The sequence below is a fragment of the Cryptotermes secundus genome, unplaced genomic scaffold (assembly GCF_002891405.2).
Source record: "Cryptotermes secundus unplaced genomic scaffold, Csec_1.0 scaffold73, whole genome shotgun sequence".
In the NCBI taxonomy this organism is placed as follows: domain Eukaryota; kingdom Metazoa; phylum Arthropoda; class Insecta; order Blattodea; family Kalotermitidae; genus Cryptotermes; species Cryptotermes secundus.
In genome coordinates, this window is record NW_019738871.1 from 875778 (window position 1) to 894469 (window position 18692).

The 18692-nt window shown below is 43.7% G+C and overlaps 1 protein-coding gene across 9 annotated transcripts in view; it reads right to left on the minus strand.

Annotated features, from left to right (window-relative positions):
• LOC111871052 (acid sphingomyelinase-like phosphodiesterase 3a) overlaps positions 1-18692 on the minus strand; it is a 513318-nt gene that overhangs the window by 6705 nt on the left and 487921 nt on the right. For all 9 annotated transcript variants that reach the window (XM_023863803.2, XM_033754084.1, XM_023863804.2 and 6 more), the window contains 3 exons: positions 16271-16494; positions 7318-7475; positions 4361-4556 (listed from right to left, as the gene is read on the minus strand). In XM_023863803.2, the coding sequence (XP_023719571.1) occupies positions 4361-4556; positions 7318-7475; positions 16271-16494 (578 nt within the window). The remainder of the gene's footprint in view (positions 1-4360; positions 4557-7317; positions 7476-16270; positions 16495-18692) is intronic.

Below are 18692 nucleotides of genomic sequence, written 5' to 3' on the forward strand. Positions count from 1 at the left end.
CTTCACAGCTTATGTAATGTGTACTGATGGTCTCACTGGGAATGACAAAAATGGAGAAAAACGATAATGGCATTTTAAGTTTCTATTTCAATGTCTGAGTGGAGGAACTGAGTGAAACAACGCAAGCCTCAGACAAGACAGAACTAACTTCATGGAGCTGAGTCCTTCTTGAGAAGCCGCCAGTCGCTCAGCTACTCAAGAAAATACCAAACATTTCATGGAACCCTCTGGTTCACTACCGTGTTCACAAAAGCTTTCCACTGGTCACTGTCATGAGCCAGAATAATATAGTCTATATCTCCTCATCCTATTTACCTAAGATTCATTTTAATATTTTCCTCACACCTATATCTAGGTCTTCCTAGTGGTCTCTTTCTGTCTTGCTTTCCCACCAAACTCCTATATGCATTATTCTCCGTCCCATGCGTGCTACTTTCCTAGCCCATCTCATTCTTCTTGACTTGATCATTCTAACCGTATCTGGCGAAGAATACAAGTCATGAAGCTCCTCATTATGCTGTTTCTCCAGTCTCCTGTTATTTCATTGCCCTTCGGTCCAAGTGCTCTCCTCGGTAGCCTGTTCTCAAATGCATTCGGTCACTCAGGACGTCACAACAGCGAAGTAAGAATTTTACCACTAACCCGAGAAGTTCGGTTCGGTTCAGTTACCATCTGGCCCACTGATGTAACTGATTAAACTGGGGGATGGCGTGACAGACAGACAGACAGACAGGTACGGTTCGATAATAATATGCGATGAACTAACCTCCTCTTTGGCTTCTTTGGTTGAGTTATTCCATGCAGGGCTGCCACTGAAAGGGAATTGTTATCGCAATTTCCCTCCATAATCTATTACGTGGTAAAATATGAAGTAACGTTCCTTGACAAGGGATGCTTCGCTATAAATTTCATGTCTGTGAAGGGTCGTAAGTTACGCCGCTGTTACACACTACAGCTCCACAAGAATCGATCGCGTTGTTGCTCCACCTCGGTATAGCGAGAGCGTAGCGGGTTGCGTTACACGCAGGCGATAGCTGTATAAGAGTACGCAGTTCGTTAGTATGGGTGAAGCGACTGACCGCCTCTGTGCTCTAGTGGTCAGAGTTTCTGGTTACAATTCCAGAGGTCTGGGTTCGATTCCCGGTGCTACCAAATTTTCTGAGAAGTAGTGGGTCTGGAACGGGGTCCACTCAGCCTCGTGAGAATAATTGAGTTATGTCAAGGAAATAGCGGCTCCGGTCTAAAAGACCGAGATTAACGGCCGTGGGGATTCGTTGCCCTGACCACGAAACACTCTCTATCAGCAGAAGTTGGCACTAATATGGCAGACAAGCGGCGGTCGCTCGGTCGGTATAGTTCGCTTGCGGACTGAAATCAGGGGGTTTGTTTTTATTATGGGTGACGCGACTGTTGACATTGAGGTACTCGGTATCTCAGCGAAAATTCCATGGGCTCCGTTACAGCGCATGTGCGCATGTCACTATTCGTTTGTTTTGCGAGTCTATGCAGCGTCTGAGATGAAGGATGAATCGGTAGGAAAATTAGTCCAGTTTAAGGCACATTCCAGTAATTTGTCTACAGGAACTAAATGGAAACAGGAAAAGCGGAAGCATAATCGATATAAAACCGAGATTTAAACCAGCCACCTTTCGATAATAAATCGAAAGTTTACGGCGTTCCACTCAGCTGTCTGTGTGTGTGTTTGCTGTTGTATTTGCATACTAAACTTGAAGAATTATACCATGTCTCACTCGCCGAAACTGAAATTGTATTCGTCACTGCCAAAGCTTTCAAAAAGAAATATATTAGTATTATAACAAATTCCTTGGCCTGAAGTCCGCAAACGAACTATACCGACCGAGCGATCGCGCTTGTCGGCGAAGTTAGTGCCAACTTTAGCGGATAGAGGGTGTCGCGTGGTCAGCGCAACGGATTCCCACGGCCGTTAATTTCGGTTTTCTAGACCGGACTATTAGTACTATATTAAGTGTAATCGTTTCAACTCGTTTATTTACATTTTTAGTCCCATTTATCTAGCCACTCTATGGTTGGCGTAAGAGAAAATAGTTTAAGGTACTACCTACATTGTTAACACCAACTAAACCAGGGATATAGAAAAGACAAAACACCCGTTAATGTAATGACTATTGTAAAATTCTGGGCACCAGCTCGCGAATTCTATTCGTTTCAGGCGAGCAGGCGACAATATAATTTTTTAAAAACTGTGTGTATTTATTTTGTGTGTGTGTGTCTTATAGCGGGAGAGTTTCGTAATTAATTGAAGCCAGTGGAGCGGGGGTAACCAGCCGCGCTGATCTGATCCAGTGGGCTAGAAGGCTTCCTCCTTCAAATCGTATTTCACACCCACTGCCCACGCACGCACGCGCGCACATACACAGCTTCTTTGAACTGGGGATGCTCAAAATTGAGTCACGTTTCTTGTTGACAAGACTGGAAAGTTTTAGTTTTGAAGTTCTGAAGGTGGTGACTATGAAGCTTACCGGCTTCTGGATAGTGGCTTCATATAGTCTGGTAGATGTTTAATAATGTTTCGAAGGAACATGCTTTCTCCATCTTCATAGTAGAGGAATGCATTGAATATGGAGGCAAGAAGTTCTTCTTAAACGTCAGTAAATATATACCAGTTGCACGGCGTGACATCGCAGAAGAGAAGAAATTATTAATTTCATAACATCCTAAGATTCATAATATGAAGATAGCTATCACGTGACTTATTTTCGATGTGGTCCGCGCCATGTCCAGTGCTAAGAAACAGAACTGTAAACATGTGTACAATAATAGGTGATTTCTACGGTGTCCGTGCCGAAGGTTTCTATGGGACAGCGAAGATCGTTTGCAGTCAGTCATAGCTGAGAAGTCGCGAGTCGGACCGTCTACGCTGGAAGGCCGAAGCCTATTCTCGTTGAAGAGAACAAAAATCTTTTGGGCGTTACACTTAGTGTTCTCGCCTCGGTCCGATCTGATGTATTACATAGACGTTCAAAACAGACAATAGTCAGTCTCCGTCTGTGAGAGGGAGGAGGCCTGCTGCTCTGTTCAGTCAGAGCACCCACACTGAAAGCCCGATACCGCCTCTCGCCGACACCCCCTTGCCACGCAGCGACAGGGTAAGACACAAACCAGAAGGAGATCGCGTAAACTACTTTAGGAAAGTAGGCTAAAAATTCCCATTAGTTCTGAAACTTCCTTTGCCGAAAGAGAAAAGAATTGTTTCCATTCCTTGCATTGGGGAAAAGAGAGTTGTGAACTCCGATTTCTTGCATGGGATCGAACCGAAATTTCGGCATATCACTTTCCCCTCACCGTTTCTTTTCTTATCATCTTAAATTCATTGCCTTCATTTATTTTGGCGCTAAATAACCCCTGTAGTTCATACAGCGACGATAGATGTCACACGTGAGCAGAACGCCAAGTGGGTGCCATTCCTGCTAATTAGTTTCCAGGCTCCGTCCGCAGGAACGTGACCGCATTCCGGGCGTCTCTGCTCGGAATGTCCATGTATCACTGAGCTGAAAGGAAAGCGATTCGCTCAGACGGAAACGAGCTCAAGCTGCAATCGTTTAAGTCCCCTCGGGGATTCTTTGTGTACCCGGATTTCTGCGGTTTGCCGACGACGACAACTGCGGAAATATTTGGAAAGAAGCAAAGCAGTGTAGTGTTTGCTGGGTTAACGATATGTTGAAAAATGGAAGCAGTCCACTTCTGAGGGAAGGAAAATGGACTTCAAGGCTCATAGATATCTTATTATGTGGCAAGTAAAAACCGACTTATTGTTCTGTCAAAGGTATTTTTTTCCTCTGAGTCTACACTGTTGCCACGTGAAGACTTTTCCTTTAACAAACAAACAACAAACTCCGTGGTTTTAGTCCGCAAGCGAACTATACCGACCGAGAGACCGCCGCTTGTCGGCGAAGATGGTGCCAACTTTTGCGGACAGAGAGTGTCACGTAGTCAGCGCAACGCATCCCCACGGCCGTTAATTTCGGTTTTCTAGATCGCAGTGACTTCATTACTCATACACGTTAAAATGTTTCTTCCTACTTGTCATATAAAATACAAACTTTGTAGTGAAAGCAAAGTAGGCGATAAGTTCTTCCCAGAACTTCTTGTTTAGAAACATGAGTAGCTCGGTCAGTAAACGTACTGAATACAAACATTAACACAGTTCTCTCCTTACCACTTCCATGGAATATATCAAACTTCAATCCAGCGTTTACCGGGATATGTTTTCCTGGCTGTAACACGGTTCGCGTTGTACAGCTGACGAATCGAAACGTTACGGAGGGAGAAGAAAGAAACTCTTGCAGGTACAAAACCTGAGGTATTACAGACATCTTACCAGTGTCGCTGTAGACGATGCGGAAGGAGTCTGAGTGCAGGTGTCCGAAGAACTGACCCACGATTATGTCTGAATATTTCCGGACAAGCTTGAGGTATCTCTGGTTGAACCTCTCCTGGAAGACGTCGTGGTAAGGTGATATACCACCGTTCTGTCGTTCGTCAACCCCTGGAGGCATATGCCCAACCAAATATACCTGCGCACAGAAATGATGACGTCATTATCCAATTGCCTCTGTCGTGTCTGTTTATTTATTAAAAAAAAAACACATTTAGTAGATCAGACTATACACCACCACGTCTGCACTCTCTAGAAATAACAAATTTAAAATGTTAACACCTTAAATATAATTTTTGGTCTTATATTTAAGCATCCTGTTGCACTCTATACGATAAATGATATGAAATATCATAAAATCATCATATGAAATATAAATGTTAAATTTTAAACTAAGTGTAGTGTAACAGCAACGTGAGTGTATACACCTGATGATGGCCGTTTGAGGCCGAAACATATAGTGTAAAGGAGAGAAAGATCAAGGATATATAATATATTGTTTGCATTTTGGATGGAGTTCATATCATTTATAATTTTTGGTATTTTTCACAATTGATGTTAGAATTAGCAACTAGAACTCATAATAATTTTCTACATATTTATCTTAAGACCTGAAAATAAGGCAGTCCCTCTTTTTTAAGAAAGAGTATTTGAAAGAAACCCTTGACTCATATTCGGATTAAAACGGAATTTATCAGTTGTGCAAGTGGACACTCCTCTTTTCCAAAGTTCTATGGGCTGGATCTGCATAACTAGAATTCTGTAATTTTCACAGACTTTAACTTAAACAAAGTTTGATTTGCTTAACATTTGAAGACATGAAACTTTCGTTCCTTCTACAGACCGTACGAATTTCAAACTGCATTAATAGAACAAAGAAGATAGGCTCATGAACATAAAGATTATAAAATACTCTCCTTCACGTCTTACACCAGTGCCAAGATTCCTAATTAATCATCTAGTGATTATTATAGAAAATGTAAAGAAATTTGTGGATTACACCAGTAAAAGCGGGACAGTTTTTTTTTTGGAACTGCCAACACCACAAAACGGCATGTCAAATTTGACCGAAATTAATTGTGAGTAGTTATTTCCTTTCACAGGCAAACGTAGCTACCAGTTTTACATATAAGTTGTAAAATCCAACGGCAAGCCTTACCAAATAGTTGCTAAAAATACGGTTAGAAAGATACATTCCGTTTTATTTGCAATTTTACCTTATCTGATGTGATGTTAATTTGTTACACATGTAAATCTACTCGAAATGCTACTTATCAGCAGTAATAATACGAACTACCGTTCCCGTGAATTTAATTAAACATATAGGCAAATATTTTAAATAAAAGTTATTTTAATGTTGTGTACTATGTACCAAATTTTGTTCCTTTTTTAATTTTTCTTTTTACATCTCATAAAGTTCGATTCGACATTTCATCATGAAGAAAGGTCTTATACTGGACCTTTCCAGACTAAAATAATTTTGTGAGATTTGAGGTTTTCACGGCGGTTACTATGAAGAAAGCAGTCTTCTGGAATGTGGCGCCGTGTAGATATTGTGCTAACCGACGTTTCAGAGGAACGTATCGCCTCAATCTTCAGGATATAAGGAAAAAAAGGAGAATACCAGCGAGCGATGAACCAGCGTGAGCAGTTGCTAACAGACTAATGAATCTGTTATCACCTGCTCACGCTGGTTCATCGCTCGAGGTTTTATTCTTTTTCCTTATATCCTGAAGATGGAAGCATACGCTCCTCCGAAACGTCCGTTAGCACAATATCTACACGGCGCCACATCCCAGAAAACTGCTTTCTTCTTAAAATAATATTCGTTAGAGAAGTTTCAGTGCAAATCATCGGCATAAAATAAGATCGAAATTAATTGAGTAGTTTCGGAGACGAAACCTGAGACTGGATAAATATTACCCACCCACACGCAATGCAAACGAAGCATAAAACCATTAAAGTGTCAAGAACTCTACGTAGTACGAAATATTCTCACAAAAAGTATTCTGTTCTCAGCAGAAGCAGTGTTAAGAGTTTATTGAGCAGCTGAATTGGTGCTTCCTGCTTCAGCTGCCATAGTCAGTGAAATCTGAGACACATCGCTCGCTTTTCCTATAAAGAAGCCGCCTGAAGACCTGAAGAGACAGCGATTCGTAAGGGGCAGACTCCTCGAAACTTCGAAACGTTACGTTATACAACTTCTGTTAGGCTAACCATATTGGCACATGTTGGTGACTTGACACATGAAGTGTTGGGTGATATAACGACGCTTTCCCAGCTACACAGGCTATTTAGTGCAGAATATTGGAACTGTCGTGAAAGGATTTGAAATGATATGACAGGAAGGGGCTGTTACCTATCTGAAGGTACTATCTAAGGTAAGTAAGTAAAGCTATCCCTGTAACAGGCCATGGAGGCCGATAGGGTTGTGAGACGTCGAGGCTCCCACATTTTTTAGACAATCGGCTCACAGAAGGGGGTGAGGTTGTCAGCCTTACGCGCCGGCCACCATTTAGCCCTCATGAAGATGTCTGGTACTCATTTATGTTAGAGGCTGAGTCGACCAAAAGATCACAGTACGGATGGAAGGATTAGGTCAATTGAGAAATACAGTGACTCCATCAGGATTCGAGCCCCTGACCTTCCGGCTTGTAGCATAGTGCCTCAACCAACTACGCCATCTCGGGGTCCTCTAGAGCAGGCAGTGCGAATACTAACCACTCAACCATGAGGTTTATGAAGGAAGAAGCGACTGTTTGTATATGATGAACAAATATAAATCTCGCATGTTCGTTGCTGTCTGTATTATTCGCGAAAGCTCCGAAGTACAAACCATGTGACCGAGTGATTGAATTTTATCTGCTCAGTATACTGTTCTGCGCATTTAGTCAACTTACGGTCTCCCTGTTGCCCTGCGACTTTTGCAACGTGTCGTCGAGCCAGGCCCATTGGCCCGCCGGGTCCTCCTCGTTACCCACGATGTCGGAGCACAGGTTCGTGTTGAGCATCACAAGGCGGAGTTTCTGCACCTTCTGCTCAATCGTGTAGTAGCCCCCTGTGAGCACCACAACATACAGTCTGAGAAACAAGAACTCATTTTCTCTCTTGTACGGTTCAGATGGCAAGATTCCTGCGGATTCATTAGGTTCCACGTGGAAAATATTTAAAAAGGTAACAATTTTGTTTCCAGAACATTTTGTCCTCTCGTCTTCTGTCTAAAAGCATAAAAATTACAATATACAAAATTATATTTTTGCCTGTGGTTTTGTATGTGTGTGAAACTTGGTCTCTGACAGTAAGTTTGGAACCTAGACTGAGGGTGTTTGAGGACAGGGTGGTGAGGAGAATATTTGGACCGATGAGGGATGAAGTGACAGGAGGTTGGAGAAAACTGCATAATGAGGAACTTCATAACTTGTACTCTTCTCCAAGTATAATTATAATGATCAAGTTAATGAGGATGAGATGGGCATGGAATGTAGCACGGATGGGAAGAAGCGGAATGCACATAGGATATTGGTAGGAAAGCCAGAGAACAAAGAGACCACTGGAAAGACCAAGACGTAGGTGGGTGGACAATATTAAAATTGATCTTAGAGGGATAGGATGAGATGGGATGGTATGGACTGGGCTGATTTGGCTCAGGATAGGGACCAGTGGGGGGCTCTTGTAATGAACCTTCGGGTTTCATAAAATGTTGGGAAATTCTTGAGTAGCTGCACAACGGCGGCTTCTCAAGAACGGCTCAGCTCCATGGGTGAGTGAAGAATTTTGTTATTTTTAAAGAAAAAAGCGACAAAGAAAAAGCACGTCACTAGACACTGGATTTTCCGCTATACCTTCCATGTCTGTGTATACCTTCATCTTCGGACTCACCACGCACTAGGCGGTACGTAGCAACGGGTTATTTACACTCCCTATTGTCCTGAGCACAACTGTGCGCAGGCGTAAGCAGCTGTCTGCAAACTGATTCGTATACTTTGAGATATCAAGTTTGTGAGAATGGGCGTTTCCTGAGCAGTAAGAGCACAGCGGATACTACAAAAATAGAGACTACAATAAATAGTCGTGACTTACATGAAAACTGCCACGGAACTAGCGACTGAAGACAAGTAAGTTCACCCTCACTGGGTTTTGTCTTGTGCAGTTGCTTCATCTTTCGCAGTCTCGTTTTCTGAAGGCTATTTTATTCTTACAACTCCATAATTCTACGTGTAATTTAGTTTTGTTCCCAGGCGGAGGCTTTCCATTTCACCACCGTATCCACCAAACTGGTTAGTGATGACTTTCTAAATTTCTTTTCGGGAGGTGTTGAGTTCGAATCTTTACCGGCTATCTTTGTGGTTTCTCTCAGTCCCTCCAGTAATATTCTTGACAGTACAGTGATTAGGTCACACCCGTTTCCTACCAAATCCCTTCCAATTAATCAATCATCATATTATCAGTTGCTATTCGCACTAACTTCGCCGACAAGCGGCGGTCACTCGGTTGGTGTAGTTCGCTTGCGGATTCAAGCCACGGAGTTTCTTTTTGTTTTTATATATGATTTCGATGATGACAGCGTCGTTACAGACCGGTACTGAGACCCCGTGGATATCGGGGCTCTTTCCCTTGTGAAGAAGCATCTGCGGGGTGAGCATTCATCTCCGTATCACTGCGAGATTATGGAAACTTAGGGCGGTGCCTCAGTTGTCTTATACGTCTTCATGGCCCGGTACTTAACCAGAACAGGGACAAGTTATGGGAATGGATAATGAATGAATGTATGTATAAGGAGTGGGCCTCCTCGGCCCTTGCACCGCGACCTACAGTGGTCTATTGTGCTTCCCCTTTTGATTATCCTCTCAGCAATCCGGCGCTTCGAATGAAGCGTAGGATTTTGTACGTGGGGACGTCAAAATAGTCACTTGGTTCCATAAAGTATTGATCCAAGTGACGTAGTCTTAAATAAGCTAAGGCCTCACATTCACACAGGACGTGTGTGGCTGTTTCATTTTCTTCTTGACACCTCTCACAAGTGGGACTATCACTTAGTCCCAGTTTGAAGAGGTGTCCTTTAAGGTGACAGTGTCCTGTAAGTAGTCCCACTACCCATCGTAGCTGGTTCCTGATTAACTTCAACAGTTCCTTCGCTCTACTAGCTGAGGGTCCTCGTATGAGTCCCTTTGCTTGGCTGAGTCCAGTCAAGGATCTCGAGTATTTCTTGTGATTCATATGAGAAGGGATAGACAGCGAATGCCTTTTTGTACGATTGTAAAGAAAAAGATCGTCTGTAAATGGGCTGCAAAAGAAATTTGTTTTACATTCTGAAGAAGCAGCGACAGTATGACATCAATGAGAGATTTGTAAACTGGAAGAAAAGTAGAGGGGTCCTGAGGCCGGACGTTTCGAACCCCCCCCCCCCAACNGGTTATGCTATGGGCTCTACGAAGGGCAGATAGAATTGCTGGTAATGTCCAATCTCCGCGTCAGATCTGGTTCTCGTGATCCCATGCGCCGCTCACTTAAAATAGCCTATCCTCATACCGCGCACTTCAATGTACATTTCTGAGGGAAACAAAAATGTTATATAGAGAAAGGTGCACGAGGCCGGGTCGTGACGTAAAATGGAAGGGAGCAGACGCACGCACGCACGAACACTGAATGCATTAAAACTAAGTACGCGGAGGGTTACATGGTTTTAGTATTTGGAAGCCAGAAAACCCGAGTCATGCTTTGTTCGAAACTGAAGCATTTCTTATATCAAGGCATGCCAATTTGCTATGGACTAGCAGATTTTAATAAAATCAAAAGAGTAGGTGTGTCCCAACCCTCTCACCTGAGGACGGAAACAGATGCAGTTTCCGAAACGTCGTGTTCTTTAGTGTTCTTTAGAATATCGGAAGATGGAGAAACTCCAAAAACGCAGTAATCCCAATTGCTACGGACTCTTCCTCCCTCCCACCCCCTCTCTCTCTCACACACACAAACACACACGCACAAACACGCGTGCGACTCCACTGCCAGTAGACGTAGGGCCCTGAAGAAAAGAGTAAACCTAAAAATGTCAGCTGTAAGATTTTAATTTTCTAAACTGAGTTTAGTGGGATCTGTGAATACGAAATTAAAAGCAACTTTCAAATCTATACCCCAAAATTTGAAACGGTTAATCCAAACATCATCTCTCAAATATAAAATAGACGGGGTTTTGAGATTTCGATGTACAAAGATTGAAGTCATGCATAAAAGGCTTTTACTATTTAAAGAATTCGGGGAAGTCACTGCAACTGTGGGGGAGAGCTTGAGAAATTCAATAGAAAACGCTTTCTATAGAAGGGACATAATCCTCGAATCACGCAGACACCATGCGATATGACCAGACGTTTTGACGAGAATTGGTCACTTTGCTGAAAATCATTATGCAGCGCGCTCGCTCGCATGCACAAACACATGCACATATAAGAACACAAACATACGAACACGCTCAAACACATAACACAAGCGCACAAACTTAATCACACAAACAAGCAAATAAACAAACAAACAAACACATGTAAACGTAAGAACTTACTCTTGCTCACGGAGCTGAGCCCTTCTGGAGGAGCCGCCAATTCTGCAGCTACTCAAGAATTTCCCAGCATTTTATGGAACCCGAAGGTTCAATACCGTGTTCACAGTAGCCCTCCACTGGTCCCTATCCTGAGCCAGATCAATCCAATCCTATCTCTCTAAGATCCATTTTAATATTGTCCACCTATCTACTCCTTGGACTTCCTAGTGGTCTCTTTCTTCTTGCTTTCCCACCAATATCCTATATGCATTCGTCGCCCACATTCGTGCTACATGCCCTGCCCACGTCATCTTCCTTGACTTGAGCATTCTAATTATACTTGGAGAAGAGTACAAGTTATGAAGCTCCTCATTATGCAGTTTTCTCCAACCTCCTGTCACTTCATTTCTCTTCGGTGCAAATGTTCTCCTCAACACCCATAAACATAAGAACACATACAAATACATGGACGAACACACAGTCTTGACGACACTACGCAATCAGTACATAATTCCTTCATACTGCTTTCCTACAAGACTATAAAACAGAAATAAGAATCAAGATTGAAACGGATCAACCCAAACGCAAGGAGCTGACCTTTCAGATTCTGAAGCCTCGTCATCTGGGCTTGTCTTTCCAGAGACTACGAGCACCTGCACATGCAAATGACAGAAAGGAAACTTGTGGATGATAAGACGGTCTTAGATTTCCAAATACAGTAGTGCAGAGTCTTAAAAATATCATGCAGAAGTGACCACATTGCGTGTTGGAACCGTGTTCACGGCTGCTCCTCTTCAAACTGGCTACTCTCATAACATTTGATAATTCTCGGCTGTACATTGAACAGAAGAAGAACCCCGGAAGATTGTAAAAATAAAAGAGAACGGGCGGATAGACACGTATTCTGCGTGATTTGAAAGAAATCACTTTTCATAAATAATTCATGAGCCCGGGGGGTTTGTATGGTAAGGAGGCTCTCTTTATCCGTTGCATTGCTTTCTCTGAGCCAGGGCAACACTATCAGGAGAGCATGAGTCCAACTCTCACTGTCTTTCCCTCTCCTGCACTTTCGTCTTTCCTAAATAGAGATGCATGCAAATACAAGCAGTGTAAAGGAGAGGGGTGAGGGGCAGATCAAGGTGAAATACGTTGCTACGAAGAGACGCAGGATTTCCGACGCCGTACAAAAGGTATCGGAGCCTCGACGCGTCCTATCTCAGCCTTTTATTATAGTCTAGTCGTATCCGAAAGGTTCCGAACAGCCCCAGTCTGAGAGCTTCCCACCACAATTACAGTGCGCCTGGAGCCGATAAGAATTAAGGCAGACATTCTCCGTTATCCCCGAAAGCGAGGTACGTTAGAGTCGCCACAGAGACCGTATTGCAGCTACAGCCACACAATGTAGTTCTCCAAAATCCATTTTAATAATATTCTGTAATGTAACACGAATGGGGGAGACGAGGAATGCATATAGGATATTCGTGGGAAAATCAGAAGGAAAGAGACCACTGGGAAGACCAAGGAGTAGGTGGGTGGATAATATTAAAATGGATATTAAAGAGATAGGATGAGATTGTATGGATTGGATTGTTCTGGCTCAGGATAGGGATCAGACTATAATTATGTATATTTTTATATATATATGTAGATGTGACCGCCTCTGTAGTCTAGTGGTCAGAGTTCCTGGTTACAGATCCAGAAGTCACGGGTACGGTTCTCGGCGCTACCAAATTTCTGAGAAGCAGTGGGTCTGGAACGAGGTTCACTCAGCCTCGTGAGGATAACTGAGTAGCTATTTCCAGGAAATAGCGGCTCCGGTCTAGAAAATCTAAATTAAAGGCCATGGGGTCTGTTGCGCTGCCCACGCGACACCATCTATCCGCTAAAGTTGGCACTAACTTCGCCGACAAGGGGGCAGTCTCTCGGTCGGTATAATTCGCTTGCGGACTAAACACACGGAGTTTATTTTTTGTTTATATATACGAACATAAACAGCCAAACGTACGTCCCTCTGTCTGCCCGTTCCACCCTGTTTGTTACAGAAACACAACATAGAAAAGCTGGCAAATATAAACATATTTCGCCTGTAGACACGACTTAGGGAAGTTGTTAATATTGTTTTTACATGTATGGGTTCGATGCCACATCGCCAAGCAGGTCGATTCAAGCGGTAAAGCTTCTGACATATTAGGGAAGTGCCCAGTTCGAATCCCGGCTGGTATACCGGCTGTACTGATTGAGGTTTTTCCTGGGTTTTCTTAGTCCCTCCAGGAAAATATTGGGATTATAATTTAAACTCCTTTCCAGATCGTCATTTCGCATGATCCAATTCTCTCGGTTCCTTACAGTTTGACACAGTGACACTGTCGTTAAATAAACTACAAATAAATAATTTCAGGTCAATTTCTTTTCCCAACGCTCCGCCTCAAGGACACAGCGAGTCCACACAACCTTCACGTGTTTCAAACTGACTGTGACAACAAAATCTGTTAATACCAAATTGTGGGGTTATGGGATGGTATATAAAATTAGGGAACAGCCGTTTCTTTCTATGTCCTTTTCGACTCACTACTCACCATCTCCCGGTCATTCGGCCTTACAGGGTCTGATTTACTGACAGCGGCGGCCCGGGTTCGATCCCGGGTCTGGTCAAGTGGGATTTGTGGTGGACAAAGTGGCGCTGGGGCAGGTTTTCTCCGAGTACTTCGGTTTCCCCTACCAATCTTCATTCCACCAATTGCTCCACAATCACCCTGACCTATCATCTGGGGCTGGTACAATAGGCCAGAAGTGGCCTCAGTACAAGGGGCTTAGTCCCACCCCACTAGCAATAAAAGAAAATAAAAAAATACTGACAGCGTCGTTAAATAAACAACAAATATTTAGCAGAACAAACAACCACGTTCCCTTGTGTGACTTTATGTTTGGATTTGCACTGTATGTACTTTGTTTGTTGTATGTTCTTTGTTTTGTATTGTTCCCTTTATGTGTAGTCTTTCCTTGTCTGTATCAGTGTAAGACCTACCCACCGCGTGAATATCCAATTGCAATAAAATAATAATAATAATAATAATAATAATAATAATAATATCCCCATTCCGGACCATGTAACCCAAGCAACTAGAAAAAATGAAATAAGAGGCATAAGAATACGACACAAGGCATCACAGTCAGCCGTGTCCTGTTCACACTTTCAGTCTGCACTACCATTTAAGGGAATGATAATATATTTCTCTATTTTACTAAGCTTTTGTATTTCCATGTGACTGGCTCACAAAACTACCCTACTAATACACGTAGTTCTTATCGCTGATTAGGCCTATATACAGTAAACTCTTGTCCAATAAAGATTTGCTTATACACGCACAGTCATTGATCGGACGCATAAAACGTGAGGACACGCGGCCTGCAGTACTGCAAGGGGCAACACGTGCTCTGGTGTTTTCTCCTGATCTCCCGTACACCCCCGCACCCGTCTCTCTCTCTGGTCGCCCCTTGTCTGAGAATCTCTCTTATTGTGTTACAGTGTTAAGAACAGTGAAGCTGTGTTTGATTCATTTTGACGTTCTTTGCCGGGTTGTGATTACGCTATCCCCAGCTAGCAGATCTCACAGACGGCATCGGTAACCTCACTTATTTATGTGCGTGAAAAATGTAGGTTTCCAGCTATTAGGGGAAACTTTTAAGTAGCCGTATTTATGCACTTCCCGATTCAGCGCTTAAGGTATTAATGTTGTCAAACCCGGATTTACGTAACGCGCGGTTCTCGAACAACTTAACCCCCGCACTGGACGAGGGTTTACTGCATGTGTGTTTGTATGTACCCACATATACGTATATAGACTACTATAAGAAGCAAATTTATTATTTAAGAATAGTTTATTTTAAAATGCCGGTCACGGTAGCCGAGCGGTCTAAGACATGCACTGTCTTCGCTCGCTCGGAAGCCGGGATCGTGGGTTCGGATCTGTTTCCTGTGAGGTACGCACTGAATTCTTATATATTATTCTTATACACTGCCGGTCACGGTAGCCGAGCGGTCTAAGGCATGCACTGTCTTCGCTCGCTCGGAAGTCGGGATCGTGGGGTCGAATCCCACACAAGGTACGGATGTTTGGTATGTGTATGTGTTTATTTTGTGCTCGTGTTGTCATGTGTTTAGGTAGAGGCTTTGCGACGAGCTGATCCCCCGTCCAAGAAGTCCAACGTCTGCAAAGTGATCAAAATGAATAAACAACCTCGACACCGTAAGGCATAAGAGAAACGGATTAAGTAAGTAAGTAAAATTATTTTAAAGTAGGGTAGAGAAGAATGTGGCATCTCGCTCATACAGCGCCCTCCTAGGCTTGCTACTGTACTTAGGTCCCGCTGTCTGTGAGTTACAAGCAGTAAACTTGTAGTGCTGAAGGAAGTAGTGGAGGTTTCCCTCTTCTTCATTAAGCGTCACGCCATGAAGACGTATGTTGGAATGGAAGTAACATTTCACTTAACCTCGTCAGGTTGTTATATAACAATATCAGAACTAACACAATAAAATGGAAATATTTAATCACGATACAGATAATCATCGACAAAATGGCGGCCTCCTAAACGCCACCGGATGGAGAAGTTCCCATAAGACCAGTTCATTCAATGTTTATTTCTTACAGCAGAACAACACGCATTCATGAAGTCAATATAGTAACACACTATACCTATCAGTTAAGGATATAACTGGTGGTTAACTCTTATAAGTGATAAAGCTATCCCTGTAACAAGCCATAGAGGCCCATAGGGTTGTAAGATGTCGGGGCTCCCACATTTTTTCTAGACATTCGTCTCACAGATGGCGGTGAGGTTGTCAGCCTTACGCGCCGGCCGCCCTTTACCCCCAAGGAAGATTACTGGTACTCATTTCTCTTAGAGGCTAAGTCGATCCCAGGACCATAGTGCAACTGGAAGTATTAGGTCAAGTGAAAAAATCCACCTCATTAGGACTCGAACCCGTAGCCTTCCGGCTTGTAGTATAGTGCCTCAACAAACTACGCTATCGCGTGCCCCAGCTGTCAGGAGTGGCATTCAGAACTTCGCAGCTCCTCTGTTGCAACTGTCAGCTTATTGTAGAGTAAGACATTTAGGCATTCCATTTGTCGCACGCGACGCCTCGCCTCTGTTTGCATCTACGGAAACACATACACACACACACAACCTATAGTGAATGAAGTAGTTATAAAGCTGAGTATGAAATTTCCCGTTATTCAGGATTTTGGTGATCCATCACCGTCATCACAAGAGCCAGGTCAGTCGATTTTCCTATTAATAAAATCGTTACGTCTTCATACCCTTGTTGAAGGTCTGGATGGCCTCCGTGGGGAGCCAATGTCGCCATAGGGTGGCCACGTCCTTGTAGCCTTGACCGAAATGAAGTCCTGGGTTCGGGTCGTCGTGTCCTAGCACCGGAAACACGAACTGACTGCGGAACGTGTGCCGCAGGAGGTGTGTGAGGTTCTGCAGAACCTCCAGCTGGTGTTCCCCCGAGACGCCGGGTGAGTGCGCCACGCCGTCCCTGCAAGAGCAACGAAACCTTAAGAATGGCCACGCAGCCCTTTTCACTATGTTTCTCCAAACGTGGAGCAAAGCGAATTTGGCTATTGCTGCTGTCCCTTCAAGGTCAAACATTAGACATCTAAAGTAACCACACAACTAAAGGCTGAGCAGCAGTGCAACAAAGTAATCAATAAATTCACTTTCAGTAAAAGCTAAAATTTTCCCTGTGTTTAACTAATTAAGCACTACACCATGAAGGCGTATGGGGGAGTGGGTGTATAGATCCACATTTTCTTGACTTCGGCACTAGTTGGAGGTGAGTGGTCAGCTTCAAGCCCCTTCCCCTCTCGAGGAAAGAGCCCCTTGTACTCATCGAATAGGAGGCTGGGTGGGCCCCAGAGCCGGTCTGGACAACGTGAAGAAGAGAAATTCTTGATCCTACCGGGACTCGACCTCCGACCCCTCTGTCGTGTAGCCCGTAGCCAGTCTCTATAACGACTGAGCTATCCCGGGTCATATTATTTTTCAGTACAACGCAAAAGTCCAACAGCCGCCACTGGACACGATCGTGGTCACTTCAGTCTAGTTCATTTCTCTCCTTTTTAGTTTGACCCAGTTCATACCAATAATATTAAAAAATTATGCACCATGCGAATCGGATTAGGCAATTTAACGCTTGACCGGCCTGAAAATCTTCTTCCCAGTGCCTCTATAGTATTTTTTCTGTAGGTGTTGTAGGCATTGCAAGTCCACGCTACGACAGGGCCGTTTGTATGCACAAATTCCACCTACATGCGTTTCAGTATTATTATTATTATTAGAGGGCGTGGGTTTCCCCATGCACTTAGACCAGTTATTGGTCCATTGTGCATACCCCTTTAATTTCTACTGTCGCCATACCCTACCTGTACTGGCGCGTGCTGTCAGCCCCGTTCAGCCAACGAGGTCGGCCCTCGGTACCTGATATTTCCCCCATCGATCAGAGTCATTGGAAACTACTTGGGCGGGAAACTTGTTGCCTAATTTTGCTCAGAGGTCTCCTAGAGACATGAGGATCTTTTACGTGCCGCAAATCTACGACACGGGACCCACGGCTTAAAGTCCCTCCCGGAGGACTTGTTCCCTGAATTCTTCTGCCCTTAAAAATTTCACGACCTCCGCCGGGTTTGAACCCGCGTACCTTGAATACTTTACTGAAATATGGTTCCAGTTTCCAACATGTTTACACTGCATTAGGGCGCGAAGCTGACCACTTACCTCGAGCTAGTGCCGAGGCTAAGAAAACTTGGGATACATCCACTCCTTGGACGGGCTGATCCCCCGTCAAGGGAGTCCTATTTACTGTGTATAGGATTGAGAAACTGAAAGAGCGACCAGAGTCCAACAAAAGGCACTGTAGAACTATAGAGAGATAGGTCTAGGTAATTTAGTTTATTGCGTACACTTCTTCTGTGATAAACTTTATTTGCCGGTGCACCAAACTGAGGTCTGTTGGGTTACCATTGATATTCAACTTTATACTGCGAACTATTAACATGACATACACATAACAACATTAATCGACAAGGCCATGTTCTTTTGGATGTTAATGATGTGTGTTCTAAATAACGGACAAATATCCCAACTAAAATGGCTGGCGCAGGTCCCAGCAATGAGCACACCTGTGTATGGAAAGCAGGTAAACACAGAACACACGCCGGAGTGCCACCACACACCAGTTCCCTAGTTGCCATGTTTGTGCAGGGAGGAAGGGACATGGGCGTTTAATGGGGCCTGTCTTTGTAATGAGGCGATGTTGACAATATTAGTTCCCGAATTTGCATTTTCGTAGCCCGCTAAGGGTATAAACGCTTTCATCATTAAGAGATGCAAATATGCAAACTAGTAGGGCCTACTGATGGGGACGCGCGTACCGGGTATACAAAATAATGTAATACTGCTGTGCACTCCGAGGAAGATACTGAATCAGTAATTGTGAGGACTGGGTCATTGGACTGTAATGCCAGATGAACGGAAGAGAAGGTATGCTTCTTATGCGTTCTATTCCTGGTAAAAGAGTAAAAAGTAAAGCTATCCTTGTAACAGGCCATGGAGGCCCATAGGGTTGTGAGACGTCGAGGCTCCCACATTTTCTAGACAATCGGCTCACAGATGGCGGCAAGGTTGTCAGCCTAACGCGCCGACCGCCGTTTACCCCTAAGAATATTCCTGGTACTT